General features: G+C 39.7%; 1 protein-coding gene across 3 annotated transcripts in view; it reads left to right on the forward strand.

Annotated features, from left to right (window-relative positions):
* The window catches only part of KCNQ1 (potassium voltage-gated channel subfamily Q member 1), a 371,004-nt gene that overhangs the window by 68,364 nt on the left and 277,000 nt on the right, over window positions 1-25,640 (forward strand). For 2 of the 3 annotated variants that reach the window (XM_075754949.1, XM_075754948.1), the window contains exon 3: window positions 24,330-24,456. In XM_075754949.1, the coding sequence (XP_075611064.1) occupies window positions 24,330-24,456 (127 nt within the window). Of the gene's footprint in view, window positions 1-14,358; window positions 14,564-24,329; window positions 24,457-25,640 lie in introns of those variants that run through there. The other variant, XM_075754950.1, reaches the window with a different exon arrangement.

Genomic DNA, 25,640 nt, shown 5'->3' on the forward strand with positions numbered 1-25,640 from the left:
TTGCTCTTTGCAGTCTGGTTTGAGGAGATTTGTTTTTGTCTAGAAGAAACAAAAATATTTGTGAGCTTGCTTTTGACTCCTGGATTGCCAGAAGTCCTCTTCTGTGTGAAGTGGAATTGTACAAAACATCGTTTTAATGTGAGTGCAAAGGAGAGAGACACTGCTAGTGGGCTGATCTAGAACAGCTACATTAAAATCTTTCAGTGGCTGCTTTCAAGAATGACGGGTTGTATTTGTTTCAATTTCCTTTCCTATAGTGCTGCTGGTGGTGCTAACAGTAGCCTTGATGTAGGTGTCTTTAGAGAGGTTGCTCTCAGGATCTTGAACAGGTAACTACCGCTGCTGGTTGGAAATCTCCTGTGTGTTTGTCACCACCTGAAATTTGGAGCACCTTTCCAAGTTTTGAACCATTCAGTGGTCCTGCCCTGTGAAATCTGTGTTCATCTGGTGGTGTAATTAATTCAGCTGGCAGGGACAGATTTATTATTAGCGATGTGAAACATGACAAACCTTGAAGTCAGATGAAAAGTGGCATTTTCAGCTGCATTTTGCTTTGATCTTCCCTGCCAGCTGCACCAGGAATATATATGGACTAGGCCTGAAAATACATTTGTAAGCCCAAAACGTCAGTGCCTGCGGTGCTGCTGTTAAGCTTTATCCGATACAAAGGTTTCACTCATAAGTTAAAATGGTGAGCTACAGATGCTTATTCCTTCTTTGCACATGGGCAGGATTTTAGATTCAGGTTTGGTACCTACCTGTTACATTTTTCAGTGCACTTGAAATCAAGTTGTGGCCTTTTGTGGGCCTTTGGGGTTCAGAAAAGTATCATCACTGATTCAGAGCAGCATTACTGCCAAGTCAGTATAAAGAAATATATTTACATTTTTCTGCACAATAAATGTGTAAAAAGACTTTACCTCATTATTTGCTGTAAATGTTTTTCTTTGCCCTTCAATTTAAGTAGATGTGCACAGAACAGTCTGTGTATCTGTGAATGTGCGTTGTTTGATCACATGTGATTCTTATTCTGCAGTCGTTTGTGTCAGTGTACCCTGCAGTTTAGAAAGAACAGTTAAGAGCAATTGAGAACACTGAGTGTAGAAAGATATTATATTTATTCTAAGCAATATCTCAGAATCAATGACCATTATCAAATGAAAAATGATGGCAATTAATTCCTGGCTATGTGATAAAGTCATAAAACACCTTGAAGTGTGAGAATGTGATTCTGGTAAACAGATAAACGCATCAAATCGGAGTAAAAAAAAAAAACCAAACAAAAACAATAAACCACCCCTCCCAAAAGACTTGACCTCAAGAAAGCACAGTAGTCAGTGAAATCTACTCTGATGTGAAATCCTTCATTTTCTGATTATCAAAATACTGAAGTAAAACTAAAACTAAATTTGTTTAAATAGCTCTTGCAATAGACCATGCGTGAATTTCTCTACTGTCTTCTGAAATATTTATAAGGAAAACTATTTAAATCCTGGTTTTGCCACTAAATCTTTCAAAAAAGATAAAAAATGCACAGGAAAGGTTTGTGTACATGACAGAATTTTGCTTGCTTATATTGTTAGAGCTTGATTTCACTCTTTGAATATAAGGTTATGTTTAAAAGCCACGTTCTTCTGGCATCTGCCCAGGTTATGTTCTTCAGAACTCTTTAGTATGGGCTAAAATAAGCAGTAGTGGTAATTAAACAAACATGGCACAGTCAAAGCAAACGCTTTGATCAAGTATCATTGACAAATGTGCTGTTATGGAAAGCTTTAAATAACACATTTTATTTCTATCTTGCTGTAGTGCATGGCATTAGATGAATCAAAACAGGTGGATTCTAAAAGTTACATAGCTATCTGGTTTAGACATAGATATGATTAATCAAAAATTATTGTAGTGCAATGTGCATGTCTTGTAGTAAGTGCATTTAAACATATTTGGCAATCAATACATCATTTATTTACGTAAACAAGCCATTACGGAAAAGGTTAAGAGAAATGATGATACTGTCTAGCCTCTCTCATGTATATTGAACCTTGCTTCTTAGTCCTGTTTGGATGAAGATTTTGGCTTTTGTTAGTATTTATACTGTCTCAAGCACCTGTACATTGCAACATTCTGGAGGAAAATGTTGAACACTGCAGCTGTAAGAGCCTTGTACTACAGGTCGTTCTCTTTAGTATTTGTGAGATACTGTCATGGTGCCTGCCACTTCTTTTGCACTTGTAGGGTCTGCAGTGATTGTTATTAAAAACAGTGTCCCTTCTTGACAGAGAAAGACATAACTGTTGATTTTAAACAGAGAGAGGCCTTTGTCATCATATAAATATGTTAAGGAGCTTTCTTGTGCCAAAAGCTTAAAACTATGACCTGCTAGATACAAACCATTTGATAAATTGGCATAAAAAAGTGACAAGCTAGGAATAGCACCTTTTTCAATATATATTGCACCACAAAACATAATGCCTAAAACTGAAGAATATCTCTCCCTGAATTTTTTAGGTGTTCAGAATCTGAGGTGCATAAATGAGGAGCAGGAATGGTAAGATGCTGCGTTGTACTGAGGTGGTTCTGTCTCAAAAAGAAACCTTTGAGCTAGCATCTATGAGATGGTTTCTGTTTTGAGTTAGGATCAATGGATGCAAAAATTCACCTGCCTGTCCCCCTTGGTGAGTGTTGTTCCAATAAGAGGTGGGAGACAGTGATCTGCAGCAGCTCCTCTGCTGCTGCAGTTGTTCACAGTCTGAATCATTGGTGTAAATTTTTGTTGGTCTCAGATTAACTTAATACAAGAGAATGAGACTTTTATGGTCCACCGAAGAGCTTTTATCCCTGCTGTTGGATCTGGCAGAAAATCAGTGTGTTTACCTCACTGTAGTGTGGCAAAGCTCTTTTTTGGTTTGGGTGGTTTTTTATTTGTACTTCATAGCTCTCGGGAACCTGAGCGCTGCTTTTGCTTGAGGCTCAAAGATGAACATATGCCATCTAACCTGAGGCTGAGATGTCAAAATTAGAGTCTCAGCATGTTTCTGGAGGTGCCCCTCTCCTGCACAGATTTATGGATGGAGCCATGGGTTTTCCAGCTAAGAGCTGAAAGTGAGGTGGGACAAATGCAGGCCTAATTGCATTTCTGAAATGAATATAAGCTTCTAAAATCTCTAAAAAGCATGGGTGAATCTCCCTGATGTAGGTGAAGAAGTGTCGGTTGACAGATGTCCTGTCACCACCATCTCTCTGGCACAGTTTATGCTTAAAGAGTCCAGCTTTCTTTACAGGTGTGCAAATTTTCCTCCTAGTGCTTACATCACTTTGGAAGATACAATAGGAGTTACTAAACCACTGAAACACTTGTGAAGACTTTGTCTCAGGATATAATGCATAATGGTAGCTGTTGTGTAGCTATATCAACTAAAAATTTTGTGTCTTGGAAGCAACCCCTGATTTTAGGGTCTTATATGTCCTGAGGAGAGCTAAAGAGCTTGCTTGTTTTTCCAGTTTAAGCAAAGTCATTATGCTTTCCAAGTGTGGAGAAGCAAACAGATTTGATACCTCATTCCCTTTTTTTGGATGCAGTTGTAACTACACAGTTCTGTACTGCTGTTGCAGTACAGTATTTGTGTTGTACACTTTGAAAGAGTGGTAGGGATGGTTGTGATATAATGTCCAAATACCATTTCATCATGTGATTTTTCTAGCAAAATTGCTTTAAAAATAGAACAAAAAATCATCCCCTTACTTCTGTGGAATATAAGTGCCCTGATCATCTCTGGAAAGACTAGCATTCTTTGGAGTTTAAGTGAACTCCCCCCAAAATGGGAAGCCAACTCCGTGATCTTGTTGCAGCAGTGTTGTACTTGGGTAGTCATTGAAAGCCTTTTTTAGCATGATGCAGGCTGACTGCTCTCACTTCTTTATTGCTTTACATTTTGTCAGAGCTTAAGTGATCCTTAGACTCAAGCATCTGTAATCCTTTGCTGTGGCAGGGCTGTAAGGATAAGTACCTGAATGTAATGAAGAAACTTACCATGAAGTGGAAATTGCCACATAGATAAGGTCTAGGGAAGTTGGGTTTAAATGAAGAAAGCAGTAAGATGTAATCTCCCAGGAGGTCTGAAAGGAAATCTGATTGCACTGGCTGGTTTAGAAAGGAAGCATTGATTTTCACTGATGTAGTTTATCCAGCTTCTACTTATCCTACATGTCATCATACAATTATTGTGGTCTATAACTGCAGTGCTGGGGAAAAAAGATATATACGTTTTCATTGTTGATAATGCCCCATATATAAGCCCCTATGTGCCTAGAAGTTCTTCATTACAGCCCTGTCACACTGCGCAAGCCACAGGGCGGCTGTTAAATTGACTGATCAAACCTGTGAAATGTTTCTCTGACAGTGCCTGGCTCTAGAGACTGTCTCTGCTTCTTGCTATGGAAGTTTCCCTCACTTGTAATTTTAAAGGGGAAAAACGTCCAGCCCCGCTCTTCAGTGTAGTGCAAAGGAAAAGTGCTGGTGGAGATCTTGTGGCCAGCCTGAGGTTTTGGGTTTTTCCCCCTCAGCTCACTTTGGAGGACCAGCAATGGCTGCCCCCCTCATCTATAATGCCTTTGCTGTCCTAAGACTCCTTGCTTAACCTTTTATCAAGAGGTTAATGCCTTTCACCTTCACCCTTGTCCGATACCTGAGGGGGGACACAAAAAGTCCTCTGCAAAGCGTGCCTGATGATGCTGACTGGCAGGATTGCTATTAAAAGGAAAGTGAGGAGGAGCTTGCTTTCTCTGTGTGCTGCTCCAGGCTGAGCATGCCCTTATTGTTATTTCTGGATGTGCTGATTCAGCATTGCAATGGTGCGTAATATATACAAAATATGAGTGGCTACATATGTCAGATTAAAAAGTAAACAGGTCAGAGCGTGTCCTCCGATGTGTATTTATCTCACTGACATCAGCAGGAGCTATGTACATCTGAAGGCAAATTCAGCCTGTGTGCGAAGTGGAAAGAAGTGTGCCTAAAGCAAAAGGAGCATAGGCTGCATATCGTGCATTTAAGTGAACATCACTTGTAGCTGTCTTAATATATACCCTACTTACATTGTATATCTAACCTTAGTGATTAGCGCCTGTTAGGTATATATGTGGTGACAAGCTGTACCTTTCTGTAGTTGCTTAAAAGTTACAAATAGGCATGACTGAGTAGTTGAAGGACATTGAATTAAACATGCTTGAATTAATAGGGTAATGATTGGTTCTGCTCAGAGCTATAAAATAAACACCAGCTAGAGCTCTGTGCTATGTGGCAACCAGATCAAGCCACGGGGTTGCTGGAAGTATTCTGAAATGTCTCAACTTTGTTAAGTGAGAGAGATAATCCTAAGAAAGTTCTCTATGCAGGCTCCCTGTGCAGTTAACGTTTTAAACCCCCCTTTGGCTTGTTGTTATGACTTCAAAGATACGCTAAAGCCTTCGTTAAATTGATCATTAACTCTGCAATGTTATAATTAGACATTTGAACTTGGCTGCATTCAAAAAGAAAATGCAAGAATGAAAATCCTAACCAGTGTTGTTTCTCTGCAGCTCATCAGCATGGTCAGAGACGGATTAAAGTTCCACAGGAGTTAAAAAGCAATGGGAATTGAAGGTATTAACCAGCCTTGCAGGAAGGATAGGGAGCCATTAATCCACAAAGTTTTTCTTTGAAAGTATGGAGCGAGAATAATGTCAGGAACCTGAAATGGGTTACTGCTGGAGATTTAGATTTAAGCTCATAAAACCATTTACATGGGAATGTTGGGCTAGAAGTGTGAGTTGAGGAAGCCTTAAGTTTCCAGCCCAGTGAACAAACATGTTATACCAAGTGGTTGTGTGCTGCCGCAGACCTGTTACGAGGCTGTAAAAGCAGCGGAGGAAGCACTGTAAGGCAGCTTTAAACAATAGCAACAAACCCAAGCGGCGGTTAAGAAGATTGAGGGTTGGATGCTGTGGTTAAAGTTTATGAGGTCGAGGGCTGGGAGAAGCTCAGTCCTACGTCTCCCACTTTCTTTCCTCAGTCTCTCCTGATGGAGCACGAGTCGAGACAACAGCTGGTAGCTACTATACACCCGGCTGCATAGTGGATGGGAAAACCCATCTCCATAGTAACAGAGAAGGCATTGCATGTGCTTCTCCTGCTCGATCTGGGGAGTAGCTGGCTAAAGACATCTGGTCAGTGTAGCCAGTTCTCAGGGGAAATGAGCTCATTTCATCTGATAGTAACCACAGAAACTTTTGACTTAGTTTAATAGTATGATGCTGAACATGAAATAGAACTGACTGGTTCAGCAGTTTCAAATGTCAAAGATTATCTAATTATTTTTAGATAAATATTTTTTTAAGGAAAGCTATTGCCTGTGCTCATTCCCCCATGCCCCGCTCTTCCCTGTGGGCATGTTTCTGTCCAATATGATGGTGATTCTTCAGTGTGGGGTGGGTTTTAGGAATTTAAAGGCAGTTTTCTTTTTGTAAATATTTATTTCTTTTGCTTACATGAGCTCTTTTTATTATACAGTGAACCCTCTAATCCTTTTATCTTAGTGGAGCCCAGTATAGTGTGAGATACTGCTTGTGTTAACATACTGTGGCTTGTATTCTAGAAAGTTCACCCCCCACCCTGAAAATCTTGAGTCAATTAACTCTTGACTAATTTCAAAAAAACATTCTGAACAGCTCATGTGGCTACAAATAAGCCTTCAAAATAACTGGTGATTATGTGTAAAAGTCTTGAACTATTTAACATCACTGAAAGATCATATTTTTTGTGTACAATACAGGAAAATTCCCAGTTGATTTTTGCAGAACAAATTCAGCATCCGGTATGCAGAGACTATACTGAGAATATGGTGGTTGGGTGTGCTGTTTTTTCTGTTTACCATAAAATTTACCAGCTCATGCTATCCTGTGTAACATTAAAAAATTTGGAGGAAATTGAAGAATGGAAACTTTTTTTCCATTTGCATGTGAGGACATAGTTATGTATTTTTCATATGCCAATGAATGAATGTAGTGGTCAGTAACTTTTCTGTAAGTATAATGCATGCAGACAAGTGTCTTAGACGAGGCCCAAGAGCAACATCCTGATTGTGTGGGGCACAAATAAATACTTGATCTGTCTACCACTGACACTGCCCACTACTGACACCTACTCCTGATTGTAAATATTTGAACTCAGTGGGTGGTTGTTACCACGATGAACTGGAAAGTGAAAATGCGTGGACAGACATAAGCCTGAACCGTATGTCTCCCTTTATGGAAGACCCGCAGAGCTGTCAATCTTTGAGAAGTGCTACCCATGATTTCTGTTTGAGGATGTGCAATCCTTCTCTGGAGATACTCAAAACTTGCCTGGATGCAATCCTGTGCAACATGCTTAAAGTGATCCTGCTCAAGCAGGGGGGGGTTGGACTAGGTGATCTCTAGAGGTCCCCTCCAACCCCTACCAATCTGTGAATGAGAGAAGTATGATCAGCTCGGTTGGACAACAGCAGTAAATGATTATATGGACAATAAGAACTGCTAGCTGCCATAGTTCTTAAGAAAGATCAGGGGAATCTAAAAGTCTCAACAGAAATCGAAGAAATCCTTATAATAAACAAAGGGGCTTGAGCTTCCTAAAACAAGTCAGACAAGGGCAGCAGATGTTCGAGGGCCCCAGGTGGGTTATATAGATGTTAACAAACCAGATGAACTGAAATCAGTTAATAAAAGAGGTTTAATCAATCAGAGTTGATTCAAGAAGTGACTACATGATGAATACATATTCCTTACTGAATGAAGATTCATTGTTTTGCTTTCTCTGCTGAGCTCATGCTCTGATGAATCAAGAGTTACATCTCTGGAGTTAAACCATTGAAACTAGGTGTCAGATTTTTTTTTTCCTACCTGGAAACAGTCATGTAACAATGTGGAGAAGTATGTGGGTAGGTGGTGGTAGAGAGGACATGGAGGAAGTCTTTACTGTTTCACTCTTAACTTCATATTGAGTTTCATGGCAAGTGAACTGTCCTTGATACTGAAAAAGAAACCTCTCGGTTTTGTAGTTTCAACAAATTTCTTTCTAAAAGTGATTTGTGTTTAGTCACCTTTTTTCTGGAGGGTGGTGGTGGTAAATATAGGTTACAGGAATCAATAGGAAAAATTCTGCTTAATCATAGAAAAATTATATTATTATAGAAAAACTTAAGCTGGGGGCTTTGGGGGTCTTGAAGTGGATGGTTGCCTGCCTTTCTGGGTTTTTTTGTTTGTTTTTGTGAAGCTGAATGGCTTCTGTTGAAACTTCAGTTTTCCTGAAGCTGGATGTTTTGTAAAGATTAGAGAATCCCAATGAGTGTGATCAATCTTTTCTATCAGTCTGTAGAGAGGGTATTTTCTGCCAGACTCCTTATTTTCACAACACTTTCAGGAAGTTTAAATCTCCTCTGACGTGCCTGACCTTCTGATCTGTCCAGATCAACTAGTAGATGTGGGAGTTTTGAGAGGGAAACTGGAGGTAGACAAGGTAATCACATGGACCTCTCTAAGGAGACCAGCCATAGAAACCCTTCATAATCCTCTCCTTCGAGTGAGAACCAATAGTAAATTTCCTCTGCTGTTTATACCACTGCTCCAAGCTGAGAATACTTTATTGGAGAATTCAAAGCAGTTCTTCTAGGCAGACTCTGAAGTTTTTTGCAGCTTTTAGGTAGCATAAGCCAGTCACGTAGGCTTTCCCTGCATGGAAAAGGATAGATGCTCCTGAAAGTGTAGTTTATTACATCTTAAGGTGCCTAGGACAGTTGAGATGAATTTCCCTTTGTATGTGCCTATTCCTCTCCATTAATTATAAAAAAAAAAAAAAAAAGCTATGTATAATTAGTCTATTCAAGTATTTGGAGTTGCCATTCTCCATGAAGTCGCTTTCTAGCCAGGCAGTTAGTATTAAATTAGTTAATCGGTATTAATACTAATGGTGTTTGTATAATTGTTTTGTAGTTATGAACATGCTTGAAATACATCACATGTGGTCACATCATAGGCTTTTAACAGTTTGGCTGGTATTTGAAATATGGTACAATTACATTTTTGATGCCTGGATACATGCTGGCTTTTGTTTGTGTTTTCCTTTCAAGAAGCATAATCGTTGGTTATGTGGCTCAATACTTAGATATGTGTAGTGTAAGGGCATAATCTTCCCTTTTCAACAGATAGGTTCAACTGTGCTTGGTTGTTATGGATTGGAGCTTGCTTCAAGGGTCCATCCCGTTGACTTGGATGGGAATATTCAAGAATAAAGTGATGTACAGTGGAAGAGGTGTCAGAAATCACCTCTACGTGATGTAGCACAGGCAGCTTAGTGTTAAAGCCCCGAGCCGAAGTCTAATCCTGTGATCTAGATGAAACAAAATGTCAGAAGTATTCTTCCTGCCAAAACTCTGAATAGCTTCTTTTATCATTGAGTCTTATGATCGTGTTGGCTCACAGGCAGAGTTGCACAATGTACTAAGCAGCAGTAAGAGGTGCAACCTGAGCAAAAGAGGAGCTTCTCGGCTCCTCTCAAAGAGGAGTAAATACTTCAGTGGAGTTCCTTTGAGCCTGAATTCTGACTGACTTATCTTTGTATTTATTTTAACAGTAAAACAAGTTGAAAGTTGGAAAAAAAAAAAACCACCAAAAAATGCTTTCCCTGCTTTAAAGAGTAGAAAGAACCACAGAACATGAAGTAAAGTTAAAAGGAACTCCTTGAATGTTGTTAAGGATTCCAGAAGTAGTCTTTAACTGCTGCCAAAACTAATGCGGCTGGAATTTCCGTGGAAAACATCAGTGCAGTACCAGTTAGTATACAAATACCTCTAGTTTGCAATAGATTTTTTTTTCTCTCCTCAAAGCTTGTTCACCGTTCTCCATGTTAAAAAAAAAAAAGTATCCACATCTAATACTGTGCTTAAGATTGAAACAGTCAAACATGAGTTCTCACAGAAATACTAGGACGCAGGTGGTGGTAACTACTCAATGTTGCACTGAGAACTGTGCTGAGAACTGATTGCTTATTCTACAGCCACCATTGTTTGCTATCTTTTTAAACATAAAAATAATCAAATTTGTTGAAAAGATAATTCCCACAGCCTGCAAATAATTCACAAAGTATTTTTAAAGAGGGCTTTCGTAGCATTTTTCAGAGTGATTTAGCACCCGAGATGAACACATTTCATGTCTTCATAGCATAAAATATTCATTGCTATTACTTAAAAGGTGTGAAACCACAGATAGTATTACCAGAGAGTTCTACCACTTTTTGAGTACCATAAAGCATGCTGTTTAAATAGGTATAATGTTTCTGGCTTAAACAGTATGCCATTTGGGACAAGTAATATGGTTCATGATAACAGAATTCTCTGATGTAATATGCTAGGGGCAGATTTCTAACGAGGAAAGCTTTATTGATGGACTTATTAAAACATGCATTCATGTCATCAGCTTTGGTATCCCAAGTGCAATAGCTTATAAATATTCAAATACCTGGTTATGGGACACAGCTGTACCATACTTTCATGTTTAATAAGTTTCCTTTTGCCATCCAGCTGATGAGGAAATGCACATTGTACACAAAGCAGTCCCTTTTCTAGTGTAATGTAATTGTTATTAATTACACCCCGAACAGTACATCAATTGACACTTCTGTACAAAGTTAAATGTGCAATGTGTTATGTGTTCAGGAAAGGGCAAACACAAGGTTGTCATTAAAGCCATTTTTAGCAGAGCTGGAAATAGGACACAGATCTATCTGAGTGTGGCAGACCCACTTGTTTAATTCACCGAGGAGGAACTGGCCAAAAGGGTGAGTTGGGTTTCACTGCCTTGGTAACTGCTCCCTTCAGCAGAGGAGGACAGGCCTCTGACCCTGCTCTCCATATTTTAGCCACTTTTACTGACGCTTTAAGAAAACTAGAAAACTACCCAAACTGAACTTCAGTTTAAGTAGCCTCTTCCTCCTGTAAGATCTGTAAGGTTGGCTAAAACCTTTGACATTCAATTACTTCTAGAGGTCTTGTTCACTTGAGATACTATTCCTTTTGTAAATCCATTAAAAAAAGATGTAATCTAAACTCATTACATGCACTATTCGTGTCAGTATTTGATTGCTGTGCATCAAGACTCCCTTTTTTTTTCTGCCCCCCTAGACCTAGAAAAGAATTTACCCTGATAACTATTTATTTTACATACTGAGAAAATACCATTTTAAAAGAGTATTTTACAGTGGAAGGAACACTATCACCTCTCAGTAATGATATGATGTGAAAAATGTCACGTTTCAGTTGTTTGTCACAGAGTGGTGGCTTGCATATTGGGTTAGTAAATACTAAAGTTGAGTAGCTTTAAAGCAAGGAGTCACCTTTCTTGAATGTAGCCTCTTGCTTCATTTCTCTTAAGCCAACTGGTACAAGTGTCAGTTCTTACTAGTTCCTCCATTGCCGAACAAGTATTTTCTCGGGTAGGATGAGCACCTTTGGTTCCAGTGGGTAGTGTTAGCTCTCTGGTTTGGCAGTAAGACCTTTGGTGTCCAGGCTAAACTTACATCTAACATGATGGGATCTTGAGAGGCTTAAGCAGGACAGGCATACTAAAACCAGCTTTTTGAAACAGTGAGTATTAACAACTGCAGAGATGATGTAAAGGGAAGGCTAAAAAATTGGATGATCTTTTGACATTTATTAAAAAAAAAACAACAAAAAAACCCCAAAAATGTTTTTATAATTACTGCCAGAATTCAACTGGCTGTGGAGTAAGACTGCCATTTGCTTTATCACATAAGGTACTGGGGAAAAAAGAGTTTGGAAATTGGGCATTTCCAAAGATGCGTTTAGTTTGATTCCCCACTTAAGCAAACAGTAAATCTCAGATCAAAGAAAAGGCCCTAGAAAATTCAGCTATTCTGAGGGAAAAATCATACCATTAATTACTTGGAAGATAGCTCACATAAAGAAAAGATATGCCTTAAGCTTTAGAAATATGAGTGCAATAGTAATGCAATATGAAGTCCTGCTCCACTGCAACCAGTTGGATGTTCTGATATGTTGTCCTGGTTTCAGCTGAGATAGAGTTAATACTAGTAGCCACTATAGTGCTGTGTTTTGGATTTGGGATGACAATAATGTTGATAACACACTGATGTTAGTTGTTGCTAGGTAGTTGTAGTGTCTACACTAAGTCAAGGACTTTTCAGCTTCTCACACCCTGCCAGAACAAGAAGCTGGGAGAGCACAGCCAGGGCAGCTGACCCAGACTGGCCAAAGGGATATTCACTACCATATAGCGTCATGCTCTGGATGGAACTGGGGAAGCTAGCCGGGAGGTGGGATTGCTGCTGGGAAACAAACTGGGCATTGGGTTGTTTATTTGGGTTTTTTTGGTTGGTTAGTTTTGGGGGGGGGGGGGGTTCCCCTTCTGCATGTGGTAAGCAATTGTATTTGTGCATCACTTTATTGTTGTTATTCTCTTCCTTTGTTATCCTATTAAACTGTCTTTTTCTCAGCCCGCAAGGTGGGTTTTTTCCATTCTCCTTACCATCCCACTGGAGAGGAAGGGGTGAGTGAGAGGCTACGTGGTGCTTGGCTACTGGCTGGGGTTAAACCATGACATATGTTAATGCATTTAAAATGCATAACCAGTGCTTTGGTTGTTCTAATAAGGTATATTTTCAAGTAGATCCTAAATATGTCCTGCATTGCACAATGTCTCAGCACAGAAAAAGCTCATCTGTCTCTAGACCGTGCTCCTTGTGCCCCTTCCTTTAAGTTGCAATTATTTCTTTTTCTCTTTAAGTACCACTCCACAGAGTGGTTGGGTGTCTTTTGCTTGCTACATCAGCTGTCTGCTAGCCTATCTACTGTTGCAGAGCCTATAGTTTACTCTTGACATGTCTTAGGCATTGGTTTTATAAAGTCCCTCCTTTTCCAAAGAGTTTTGGAGTACAGCGGTCCTGAATTCTGCCAAATATCAGTTTGGAGGTTTTTTTGTTAAATTCATTCCATATAATGCCTATTAGTTTCCTGAGGTATTTGATGTCTTGAAGCTCAGACCAGCTGCCACTGAGAAGACCATGGTTTTTTTTAAGAATTTTTTTTCTTCCAGCAATGAATAGTGCACTTGTCCTTTATTTGTAAAGGGAGCAGGGGAAAGGTGATAGTGAGTGAAGGGAGTTTCACAGAGCTGGAGTTCTCCTTTCGTAACTTTGAATTCTGCAAAGAGCTGCCTCTGTTGCACCATTTATTTATGTTGGACCCAAAACTGATAGAAACATGAATCCAAGTAAAAATAGAGGTTTTTGCACATAACAGTAGCTTGGTTAATGGGGTATGCAACTTCAGAGAGATCTGGCTTATATCTTCATTTTGCAAATGTAAGTTTAGTTTGGTCCGTTTGGAACATTATCAAAGCTCTAGGGAGAGTTTGCACTGAGTTAATCATGTGCTTTGGTTGGTATAAATTAACTTCCCATTTTGGTATGCTATAATCCTGATGCGCTGAATGATAGCTGCAACTGTTTAATGCTCGCTGATTGGAACTAGCGCAGGAAATTGGCACGGGGAAAAAACTACTTGCCTTCACTATGTGAAATGTATTTGCCACTTAGCTGAAAATGCTGACTTTGTTGCCTTCAGTTAGGTTTATTTTGCATGTCAAATAATTTTCCTCTCCTCCTTCGCAAATTTTAGAGGCAACTGTAAAATGCTGACTGAATGTGCTGTGTACATATGGCATCTGAGAGGTTTTTTATTAGCTTAAACTAGCACATGTGTTTTCCTGTGAGGAGTATTAAGTGCCTGGACTACAGGTTTAGTGTGTGACTGTTTTTGCAGCTGTGTGGAAGAGCATGATGCGTATTCCCTGGAGCAGGCCTGGGAGAGAGCTCAAGTATGCTGAGGCAAAAGCAGGTTGTGTTTATGGGAATGTCAAACAGAAATATGACACTTGAACTCTTATCAACGCTGAGCCTGATACCAGTAACTGAGCAGCGGTCGCCCAGGTGTGTGAAAGGACATGCCCCGTTTCTAACTGCGTAGGATTTTGTTTCAGAACTTGACGTCTCTATCCCGTAACGCTGTCCTGCCAGTCTGGGGAAAAAAAAGAAACTTTTCTTTTTTCCTTTTGTTATCTGGAGGTGGTTGAAAACAGTGTTAGTCCACTAGAAATACAGTTCTTGTTAAACTGTTATTAAAGAGCATGGTCATTGCTCAGGCCAGAAATCTTACTTTTGGCAGATGAATTTTGAAAACATGATGCTTCTAGAAAAAGAGGATAACATGAGTAGATGTAGAAGTAGAGGTAACATCCTGTTTTTGGTGACCCTCTCACTCTTCTGGAAATGTCCTACTTGTGGAACATATATCACAACCCAGAGAGGGTCCCATAAAGCCGAAAACCACGTAAAGGAGCTGGAAGGATAGAGCTGAGAATCCCAAACAAGGCTGTCTATCACGCAGTACCATGTTCTAATTCCCTTCTTGGAAGGAGGGTGGGTTTGGAGGAGATGTCTTGCTGCACAAGAGAGGTAAGAAGTTGAACTTCCTCAGAAAGAGTTCCTCTTTGGCGTACTCTGTACCTGCTTTTGCAGGAGCAATTTGTTAAAATAGCTTGTAATAGCTCATGGGATTTAGATGTGAGGGCCTCATGATGTTGCTGTGCATATCCAGCTATATTTCCATACATAGTGCTACTATCTCGTTGTCTTGGAGCATTTGTGTGGGTGAGGGTGGTGAGAGTAGTGGATTTCTCTGATTGGGAACAGAGTTAAAGACTGTATGTGGTTTGCTTAAAGCCCTATGAGAAACCTGTAGCTGGATAACAAGGCAAGGTCTGATCTTCTGTACCTTTGCAGTCTTCCTGACTTTTGCCTACGCAGGGAATGAAAAGGGTCATTGCTACAGCTTGCGGACATGTTTTCTCTTCGTTTGGACTCTGGATAGCCCTTAATTAAGTTGAAAAATCTTTGTAGGTCAGAGCGGTTGGGCTGTGGGTGAGGTTGAGATGATGCATGTGCAATGCTGTCAACTTTGGAGGAGAAAGACGCTCAGAGATCTTGTAGAGCTTCAGAGGTCAGGTTTACTGCAGAGTGGGAATGTAAATATCCTTGGACAATTGGTGACCGTACAGGGGGAGAGAAACAACAAAAAAGGAAAATTCATTTCATTAAAACTTACATTTTTACAGTCCTTGTTTTGCAAGTTTCTAGAGAGAAAAATGTTGTTCCTAAATTTTCTGCTTAATAATAAAAAAGTATTCCCTTTCATGCCTTAAATCTACAGATGATTCTGCAGACATACATCTTCTGTTTAAAAACTCTATACATTAAAAAAGACCATTTTTCAAGAGCAAACATTGATTTAATGTAAAAGATAATTGAAAACTAGAGGTTTCTAGCTTCCCATCTTTACCAGTCTTTTTGCTCTTTTTTTTCTGCCCTTTTCTAATACAATGAAAAGAAATGAGTAAGGTTGAAAAATGAATACTCACAGAAAGCTTAAAGTTATTTTCTGCTTTTCAAAACCAATGGAACAAAAATATTTTTTCATCAATAGTCTTTCTAATTTCTGTTTTAAAATGTATTGTTGCTTCCAGGCTGCTATCACAGCGTGGCCTCAAACAAAAAAAAAATGTACATTAGCATGTCTGAAACCACTAGATTTCAAGTGTTGCTACCAAACTGTGTAGCAGGTGACCAGAGCTTGGCCGTTACATCTTAAAAATGCAATCTGCCATTACATTCCCTTTTAAGTATACAAAGTGAAGCTATTGCAGGTTAAGCTGGGCTGATAATGGCCAGATTCTTCCTGTCATGTGGCTCTGCTTTCAGGTAAGAGATATTGTGCGATATTTATTTTCTCTCAGAAAGGAATAGTGTTGTAACAGTGACAGTCTAAGGGTTTGCTGGAAGACACAATAGCTTTTATTGCCCTGTCATTTATAGCTGGAAAAAAAAAGTCTCTTCATCAGGTCCCCCAATAAATTAAAAGTTAGCTGTGGAGCAAAGGGAAGACTTATGAACTGCTCAGTGAATATGAAATAGCTTTTTTAAAAGTGAGTGAGGAAGGTCATTTAATAAAAGGCATGCAACAAGATACTTGACAGGATAAAAATAATCAGATTGGGGAAAGTGGCCACTGTGTAAATAGTGTTAATATGAAAGGTTCTCTGTAATATAAAAATATAGAAAATTTGGCTTTTTTTAAATGGTCTGTAACAGTTCCTTTCTACTCATATTAGCATATTGTATGTACTAATGAATGAGTATGCATCTCTGTGAACTGTGTGTATTTGTTCTTAGTCTTAAGTAGGTGAATAGTCCTTTTGAATTCAGTGAGATATAAAATTAAGCATATGCTGCACTGGGTAGAAGCCAGAGCATTTTTCACTTTGAAGGAGAGGGACCTGTATGAATTCCTTCTAGAGACTTTTATGAAGCCCTGAATAAGAGTTTCATGAAATAAACGGAAAGGAGTGTGTGTGGGGGGGGTGTTTAATCATTTTTGCGCCAGTGTTAGCATGTTGACACTTCCTTTCTCTTGCCAAATACTTTGGGTTTAAAGTTTAGTTCTTGAGCATGCTTTGTGATGGGGGAGAGCTCCCCACTAAAACAAGTATCGTAAACTAAATGTGCAAGCCCAGGTTAATTATACTCCTGTAAATTCCTGGTGGATATCATCAGCAACTAAGTTCAAAAGCTAAAGACATCTGTGTTATGAAGAGACTTGTGCAGGGCTGACGGTGTGGAAAGTTGTTCTAAGGCAGCAGTGCTCTGAGACCACGCCTTCACATGCAAGGTTACACCACCGACATCTGAGGCCTTTTGTAGGTGGTGGAAAAATTTCAACTGCCTGCGTTCGGATTTGGCTGAAACTTCCAGTGAGGAGAGAGCTAAGGAAATCAATTAAAGGCTTTTTAAATGTACCTAAGGGAGTTAGGTGCCTGACTCCTATTGAAATTCAGTAGGATTTAGTTGCTTGGAGCCTTTGGAAAATCTCAACCTAAAATTGCAGGCCCGCAGTATTCCTTATTGGTCCCAGTGCTATTGTTCTCTGCTCTCGGCACCAATTAAGAGAAAATAGAAAAGCTTTGGCACAGTCAACTGTTCTAACTCTGCCTCGTAGTTAAGTGTCCATTTTTTTCTGAACATGACCGCTTACGTAAATATTATTTCATCTTAATTAAAAACATTAATAAGGGGACTTTAATGATGCCCAGTAACTTCTTACGATTAATTATGGGCCTCTGAAGATAGAAATGTGATACTGATACCGTGGGGTTTTTGTTTTCCATTGTCTGTTTAATCATTTGGTGCCAAATATGCTAGATAAAGAATTTTAGCAAATGATAGTAAGCTTTTTGAAAGGAAGGAACACTGAGTGTTCTGGCTTTAACCATTTTTTAAAAAAACTTAACATTGCTGGTTTTCACTTGAAAAGATGCAATTTACAAATCTTTGGAAGTAGGGGAAGAAGAATCCCAATCCTAAATAGTGCTTTTGGCACCTGCTGTTGATCAGTAAGTGTTTATATATATGAAAAAACATTTATCTTTTTATTTTTGATCTGTACTTCATCAAGTTGGGATTTTTACTTTATTGAGCTTGGTGTCTGTCTTTGTCTGTTTGCCTAGGCCATCTGATTTTGCTATTCTGTGTATCTTAGAAAACACAGTACAGCTCTCAGGAAAAAATCCTGCCTTTCTCAACAGAACAAAGAGGGGCCTCTCTATACAAAATGAGTGAGATTAGAAGAAACAGTTGCCTTTGCTGCTGTTAATTTGCATACCCTGCTCTGGCTATACACAAGTGCTGTCTGAAGCGTTTTCCAAGCTCTGATGTGTCAGGTGAACAGTGTGCTGTGAAGTGGCTCTAGCTCTCTCCAAACTAACGCGTAGCCTGCCATGGTTTGGTTTTTGTGTGCTACCCTTCTCTGAGTGTAAATGACAACCTATTGCTCTACAGCAGACACATTCCTGGGGTTTTTTGACCTTTTGGTAGCTGTAGAGGATATGCTGCATCCTTGCTTGCAAAGATGCTGAGCCTGTTTCTCTGTTGCCCAATCCAGCTCCGCAGCCCTTGGCTGATGGCAAGTGCCCCGTTCGTCACTTTGCATTAGCATCAGCGGATCTATTGTCCCCTCTCTTGGCTCCTTCAGAGATCTCCTTGTCGCGAATTCTGAACAAAACTTTTGGCAATGTCCTTGCTCCACTACTGCTGCCTGAGATTGCGTGGAGGTTACTGTTCCACTTTACTGTTGGCAGCAGAGCTCTTCCATTGCCTTGCCTTACAAGTAGGTATTGGTACAAGTGGTGCCACAGGAATCTTATAGCTGAGGTAATGCTGGTTGGCATGCGATCCCTATGTAAGCTATGGGAGAGCTTATTTCCTTGTTTAAAGGAATTCATGGGAACTTTGTCATCCTTGAAACTAGAATTCAAAAGAAGCCAGCTTTGAAAGAATCGTGGGAATAATGTGGTTGATCCCTCCAGTGAGTATAACGTAATAGAGCTTGTGATATGGCAGAGGTGGGTAGGAGTCGTATTCCCAGTAAAATGTTGGGGTGGGAGGAAGTTCTTACAGTACAAGAAGTATGTGCTTATGAGGCTTAAAGTCATCCCCCTCATCAATGCCTCTTGTTTTCCTGTGCTTTTTACCTCCCTTTCCTCTTAGGGCAGCCACCTCTATGGCAGATGGAATAAGCTGTAAGTTGCCTTCAATTTTCAGTCTTCAGTAGCCAATGAGAATAACATAGTGGTATGCTTTGCTTCCTTGCTCCTAAACCATGTGTTTTACTACTTTTATATTTATGGAGTTCATTGAAAAAAGTCTAGACTCATTAGAGTCAAGGCATTCTTGTTCATAACAGGTTTCAGATGACCTCATCCAGTCCTCCCACATCAAATGGCTGCATGAACCTCTGTGATAGTCCATGACCAGTTACAGCTTTGAGGTCTACAGGCAGAGCCTCAGGCAATATATTTTCTACACAGATGCTTTCTCAGCCTCCAGAGACAATTTCTGTATCTGTTAAATAGCTGTTGTTATGGTGTCATGATCCATCCTATGTCAGGGGTTTGTTGTGGTTTTTTTTCCCCTCAAGCTATTAATCTGTCTAACTGCTTAAAAACATCTCCTTCAGCTAAGTTTAGGGACTCTGTTCTTCCTTTTGGAGTTGCTACTGCAATTTATCTCACAGTGTGGACGTTGGATGCCTCCCAACGTTAGACAGTAGCTCTTCCAATCCAGTGGGGGTGGAGTAGTAAAGGAAGGGCTTTTCAAGATGCATTTATTAGCAAAATAAAACAGATATTCATTTTGCTAATATACTTGTGTGTATTTGTTTTGATAGATCTGACTCTCCAGTCACATAGCGGAAGAAGTCTGGTTCTTCCTTCAATTCCATCACAGTCGTTTTCATAAGTAACTTTCCCCTGTTGCCCTCTGGAAGGGACTTTCTTGTTCTTTTGCCTAATGGCATCCTGAAGTTTGTCAGGGCAATAGTTAAGGTGTCCTCATCCATAGCAGGTCCAGATCTTCAGTGTAAGTCAAACCTAATACCTTGGCTCTTCATCACAGCTGTTCTTTGAGCCCTTCTCTGTGTGTTCCATGTGGGGGCTTATTATGAAACTGTGATTATTCCATGGGAACTGTGGAGATATGGGCTGTAATGACAGACAGCATGGGTATGTTTGTTGGGGGACTCTTTTTATGGACCTGCCTATGGTCCTTCATCAGGTGATGAGAGCTGTACGTTAGCCAGATGATTAAGTTATGACATGTCTGTCTTGGACTGAGGATAATTTGTATGTTTTGATGGCTCTTTATACTTGAAGCAATTCCCAAAGCTGTTCATGTAGTACCTGATCAACTCAAAGGAACTTCTGTTTCCGTGTGAAAACTCTGACAGTGAGTAGTGAGATGCACTGAAAAAATCTGTCGTGAGACTTCTGAAATGGACTCCGCATGCTAATCCCACTCCTGCACCAATGTACCAGTGAGGATTCAAGCTCCTTTACTGGTCTTTATGAGAAATATTTAATTCCCTGGCATCTGCTAAATGGCTACCTGGAGACCTACTGTAGTTTCACCAAGCACTGTACCACAGTAAAAATGTCCAAGGCTTGTTACACTAGTCTTGCCTACGTGTTCCTTGCAGTTGAAAGTGTTGTGAATTTACATGTTGTAAGTTGCTCACAACTGGAGAGTTACTGACACGGATAGAGTTTTTGAGAAAAGCAATATACACGTTTATCTCATGCTCATCTTCTCTACCTTTTCATCCAGAATTAATCTGGGACTTGGCTGTGTTGGGATCATGTGGCTAAGAAGGCATGAAGATGGCATCAAGCATATGCCTGGGTTGAGCAGGAGGAAAGGCAGGAGTGAGGGTATCATGTGTAAATCGGTAATTAAAAGGAAAAAAAGGCCTCTCCTCTTAAGCAAGAGGGCTCCTGTGTGCCCACAGTATGAAGGTCCACAACTGTTACATCTCAGAGGGCTCTTTTTACCATGTTAATAAATTTTTTAAATCTCGGTGTTGTATTTCTATTTTCACCTTATTGAAAGGAGATCCCAATTAAGTTGCATAAGGTTGAGCGTGTTCCTTGCACGTGCAGTTCTTATGTGTCTAATTTTAAGCAAGAAAACTCTTCCACTGAGCTTTAATCCCTACCCCCACTAGTGTTTTGCAGGCAGTTATTTGCTCTGTATTTTAACTTTTCCCTTGTGTTGAATGTTGCTTTGTTTGTTATTTGACTCATTCTTTACATCCTCTCTGTCTGCTCAGCACTTTATCCTTCCATTTTCCTGTATCAGCTTCTTGAAGCCATGTTTCAGTCAAGCTGATTCATTGTGAGAAGCACAAACGGTGCACTTAGTTAAGCAGACAATTAGGAGAAGGTATCAAAGAAACAGTGGACCAAATTAATCTGTATTGCAACTCAGGTTTGCTGAAATTCTCAGGTGTGAGGCATTGCTGTGCTCTCACAGGGTAAATCCTATTAAATGGAATTCGCCCTAATTACCACCAGCATGCATAAATGAAGGATCAGGTTGGCACCCTTCTAGTTAATGTAAAGTTTCATGTTAAGCAGTTAATTGGGAAAATGTAGGCAATATTTTAGTAACTCAGGAAGCCATAATTTTCTAATGTACTTTTTCCTCATTGTCTGCATGTTTCTGGCTGCTAATTTAAGTGTGTACTGACAGAAAATCATCAGCCTCCCCCACCCCCCAGGAGACTACTTATTAGATTTATGCAACACAAGATATTAAAAACACTTTTGTCTGTCACACAGCCACGGGCAGGGGAGGGGGAATTTGCCAGTTGCTAATGGATACCTGGAGTTTTTGTGTATGACCATGAAGAACAGCTTGTGCACTTTCACCCCCAATGTTCCCTGAATAACTTGGGTCTCATTTAGGTCAATAAGCCTTTATCAAAACGTCAGGAGTGAAAAATGTGTCTTGGTGTAAGCCGACTGGTCGTTCCCTCCAGTCACCAGAGTCTATAGGACAATCAATGTTCTCTAAGCTTGTCTGCATGTCACGCAAAGAGCTGGATGACAGTAACCATTGACTGCGTGTCTGTCGCATTGTCTTTGGGACAGCCTCCATTTGCATACTTGCCGGTGTGCCTGTTATCCAATGAACCATGGAGGGCCTTTAAAAAACATACGCGCACAACTCCGATGCAAATTTCCTACGCAGAGAATGCACGCTTCTTTAAAGCACAATCCAGGCTTTCACTTTCTACCTTCTTGCTATAAAACTGAAACTGTGATCCTGACAAGGCCACGGTTCCTGGTCAGAGTGCTGTTTGTGGTTTCATTGTGCCAAAACATTAACTTTTCTCTGGGTTTTTCTTTGCCTCTCAAGATAATTTTTTGTTGTCGTTCTTTTGCTTTCAGTAATTGCTAAATTGATATCTGAACAGTATCGTCTGTGCTAACACATATGATGTGAGGCCACACATTCCCTCCTCAAATTAGTTATTTTGAATGAAGGACAGTTTTTGCTCCCTGTACGGTTGCTGTTGTCTTTTGTTAAGGGAGTTTCCTCCGTGGTAGTGATGAAGGGAGAGATACTAGCCTTTTTGCACACAGAACAGTACTTGCATACTAGAGTTTATTGACCATATCTGTGAAACAAATACAATCACCTGATCAGAAAAGACAGCCTTTGGTGCTTTATTTTGCTGTGACAATTCAACAGCACCTTGTGTAAACCAAGGCTCATCATTTTGTCATTCACTGCAGGTTCATAAATGGTGTTAGGTGAAATTAGGCAAAGGGAGAGTTTCATTGTGTTTGAAGCTTCTGTCATAAGACATAGGCTTTACTTAAAGCATCTGCTGCAGATGCTGTTTCTTTAGGTATATGACATTAATTCTGACTGTATTTTGTTGAAAAATATTTAAAAAAAAAAAAAGATGAAGACTTTTGGTGGATCCTTTCAGAGTGAAGGTGCAGAAGAGATTCTTGGCTGGGTTGAAGGGTCCAAGCTTCATGTTTATTACAACCAATGATCTGGACAGTTTCACTGTATCTGTCTAACTGGAATACAAGTGACTATAAACAATCGTGATAGCTGTTCTGCTGCATCTGATATCTTGCACAGGTCATAAGATTGTCAAAACTAAGCGGAAGAGTCCTGGCTAATGTTCTTCTAGCTTTTCTAGAAGTGTCACAGAGCTGAACTTCAACACTGTAGTGCCTCGAGATGAGCAGTTTGTTACGCCATCAGGAGACTGGTGTTTTAGAGCCACAAAAAGATTATAGTGAAGTCAACTGATGCATACATTTTTCCTCTCTTTTTGCTATGTACAGTCCTATTATTTTATTGAGTATTCAGGGCAATGTCCCATGCACTTTTGAAGCTGATAATATGACTCCCACTCGTTTTGACTGGATACAGTCAAGTTCATTTAGAAAACAATCATAGGTACCATCTTGAGGCCTGTTTGCCAATCTGCTATGAAAAGCAGCAGTGCGCCCTGCAGAAATATAAGGAGGCTGGATAAAATGTTCAGCAGCATTTAATCTTCTCTGCGATTGCTCTTTATATTACATCACTGTATGAAATAAGCAGTGTGTTCTCTTAATCTGCAATATCCTATGTAACTGTCATACCTTATGATTGGCTTCTCTGCTTTACTCTTTCATATGCCATGTGCTGTGTGTTTTCAATTATAAGCCACTGTTACCATTCCAATTAGTAGATTTTGCTGTTGGCTCTGATAGAGAATGTGACCAGTTATTAATCAAATTGCCAATAAGGAAGCATTGCAGCTCCCTGCAATACTCAAGGAAGCTCTGTGGAGTATGCCATGCTCAGCCAGTCTGTAGAAAAGCAAGGTTTATCTGCATGTTGACCAAGTTCCAAATCTGACGTAATTGTACCTCTGTCTAATCAAGAAGAATGCCAGGTGCCTTTGACATCTATCACTTTGTAGGCATTTCCAAAGTCATACCTTAGCATAGATTTCGAGGGTGACAGAGCACTGGAAAAGGCTGCCCAGAGAGGTTGTGGAGTCTCCTTCTCTGGACATATTCAAAACCCACTTGGATGTGATCCTGTGCAACCTGATCTAGGTTATCCTGCTCTACCAGGAGTGTTGGACTAGATAATCTCTAGAGGTCCCTTCCAACCCCTACTAATCTGCGAATCTGTGGGTAACGCATAGCTTGATACCAGCAGTGCTTCAGGACGAGACCTGTGTTGCTGCTGAAGTTTCTAGTTGTTGACAGAGAGGATGGGAAAGGCGTTCTGGAGATCTCACTATGTTTTCGGTGCACCTGGAAACTGACATATTGGTAATGGGTATTAGAAATCTTTCTTCAATCCATGTGAGATTAAAGGAAGACTGAAAAAAGTAGAAATAAGTGGGAGGTTAAGCTAATATGGTAAATGGAATGTAAAGCGCACCTCTTCCCGAAATGAAATATGCTAGCAAAATACTCATCTTCTGAATGCAGACCGCTTGTTTTGTTTGGCTCGGTCAGGAAACCTTTTGTTTGAATTAGACTAGGTTAGTTGCACAGAATGGTTTTCAGTTTTAGCATGTGCAGACAAGGCAAACTGCATGCAATTAAAGTATTTAAACTTGCTCTTAATCTTTTCTTTCTTTACTCTTACAGGTTTTTCTATGTTACTTTAGATCATTTTGGTACAGATGACATTTTTTTCACCTTCCAAATTTTACATTTTATTTTAGCACTTTCTAATGCATTCTGCAAAAAGGTGAAAGACATACAGTAGAGAATTAATCTAGTTCCCTGTCTGTTTCTTTTAGGAAATTGTATTAGTGGTATTCTTTGGAACAGAATATGTGGTTCGGTTATGGTCAGCAGGATGCCGCAGTAAATATGTTGGAATATGGGGAAGGCTTCGTTTTGCTAGGAAGCCTATTTCAATCATTGGTGAGTATGCACAACTTGCAAAGTTGACATAAAGACTGAGTAAAACTTGTCCTTGAAAGTTTTGAGAAGTGGAATTTCTGCAGCAGTTGTAGCCACATTTAGAGCAAGAGCTCTTGTCATTAGTGTTAACGTAAATATGAATTTCCTTTCAGGAATCTGTGGCATTGTCATTTGAGAACAAATGTAGCTTGATTTGTTTTCCCGGAAGAGCAGAGTGTTTTCTTTTTCTCAAGTGATTGGAAGCTTCGTCAGAAATAAGTCTTGGCCATAGTCCTGTCTCTTGTGACCTCAGGATCCCAGACACCGTACCATAGCTACAACTGTATTTTTTAAAGATACTGAACAGCCTTCCCCACCCCCCCCCCCCGACAGCCATTTGAATAATTTATTATGAGTTTATTTTGCACTCTAATTGAGCTACATACTGCATGGTAGAGCATGATAGATGCACTGTGGATACTTTGTCTATCTATTGGATTAAAATACAGTTTTCAGTGATGCATTTGGAACTGGGCACCTGACTTCCCTTGATATTCACTGCAGCTGGCTTCCTGACTGACTTCAGTGTTCTTAGAAATTACATCCATATATTCCATGCATGTCACAAACCATTATTTTATTTTTTAGACTGCTTGTCGTGCATTTAACAATTTCACTGAAAGAAACATAATAATCCAAAATCAATCTGTATTTTGTTAGCTAATATTGAGAGAGATATGTAAAGACCCTAGCCCTGAGGCACTTAAAATATAAATAGATTAAACAAACTGGATTTTGCAAGAGGAGTATTGTTATAGAAGCATAGTAATCCTTGTTCTGTGACGTAGTTTTTTCCACTACTTGGAAGCATTATTTGTTGTTGAGTAGAGGATATAGGTTTTAATAAACTATCTACAAGTTTGCTGAAAATTTACACAATTTTGTATCTGGGTATTTTTACAATCATAAAATAGATTAGATTAGCTTCTTTGTGCCTATTTATGAGTAACAACTGTATTGCAGGTGTGACTGCAACTATAAAATGGCTTTAACTGCATCTTTGCCCTCTGTCCTTTTCTCTTGACACCTAGAATGCTAGGCGTTCTGAAACATCATCCAATTTATTTCAGTTTGGGAAGTGAAACAAAATTTCCTGTTCCCAGTATCAAGAACTATTTCACTCTCCAAAATAGAGTTCCTTTCCA

Source organism: Balearica regulorum, chromosome 5, assembly GCF_011004875.1.
Source record: "Balearica regulorum gibbericeps isolate bBalReg1 chromosome 5, bBalReg1.pri, whole genome shotgun sequence".
Classification (NCBI taxonomy): Eukaryota; Metazoa; Chordata; class Aves; order Gruiformes; family Gruidae; genus Balearica; species Balearica regulorum.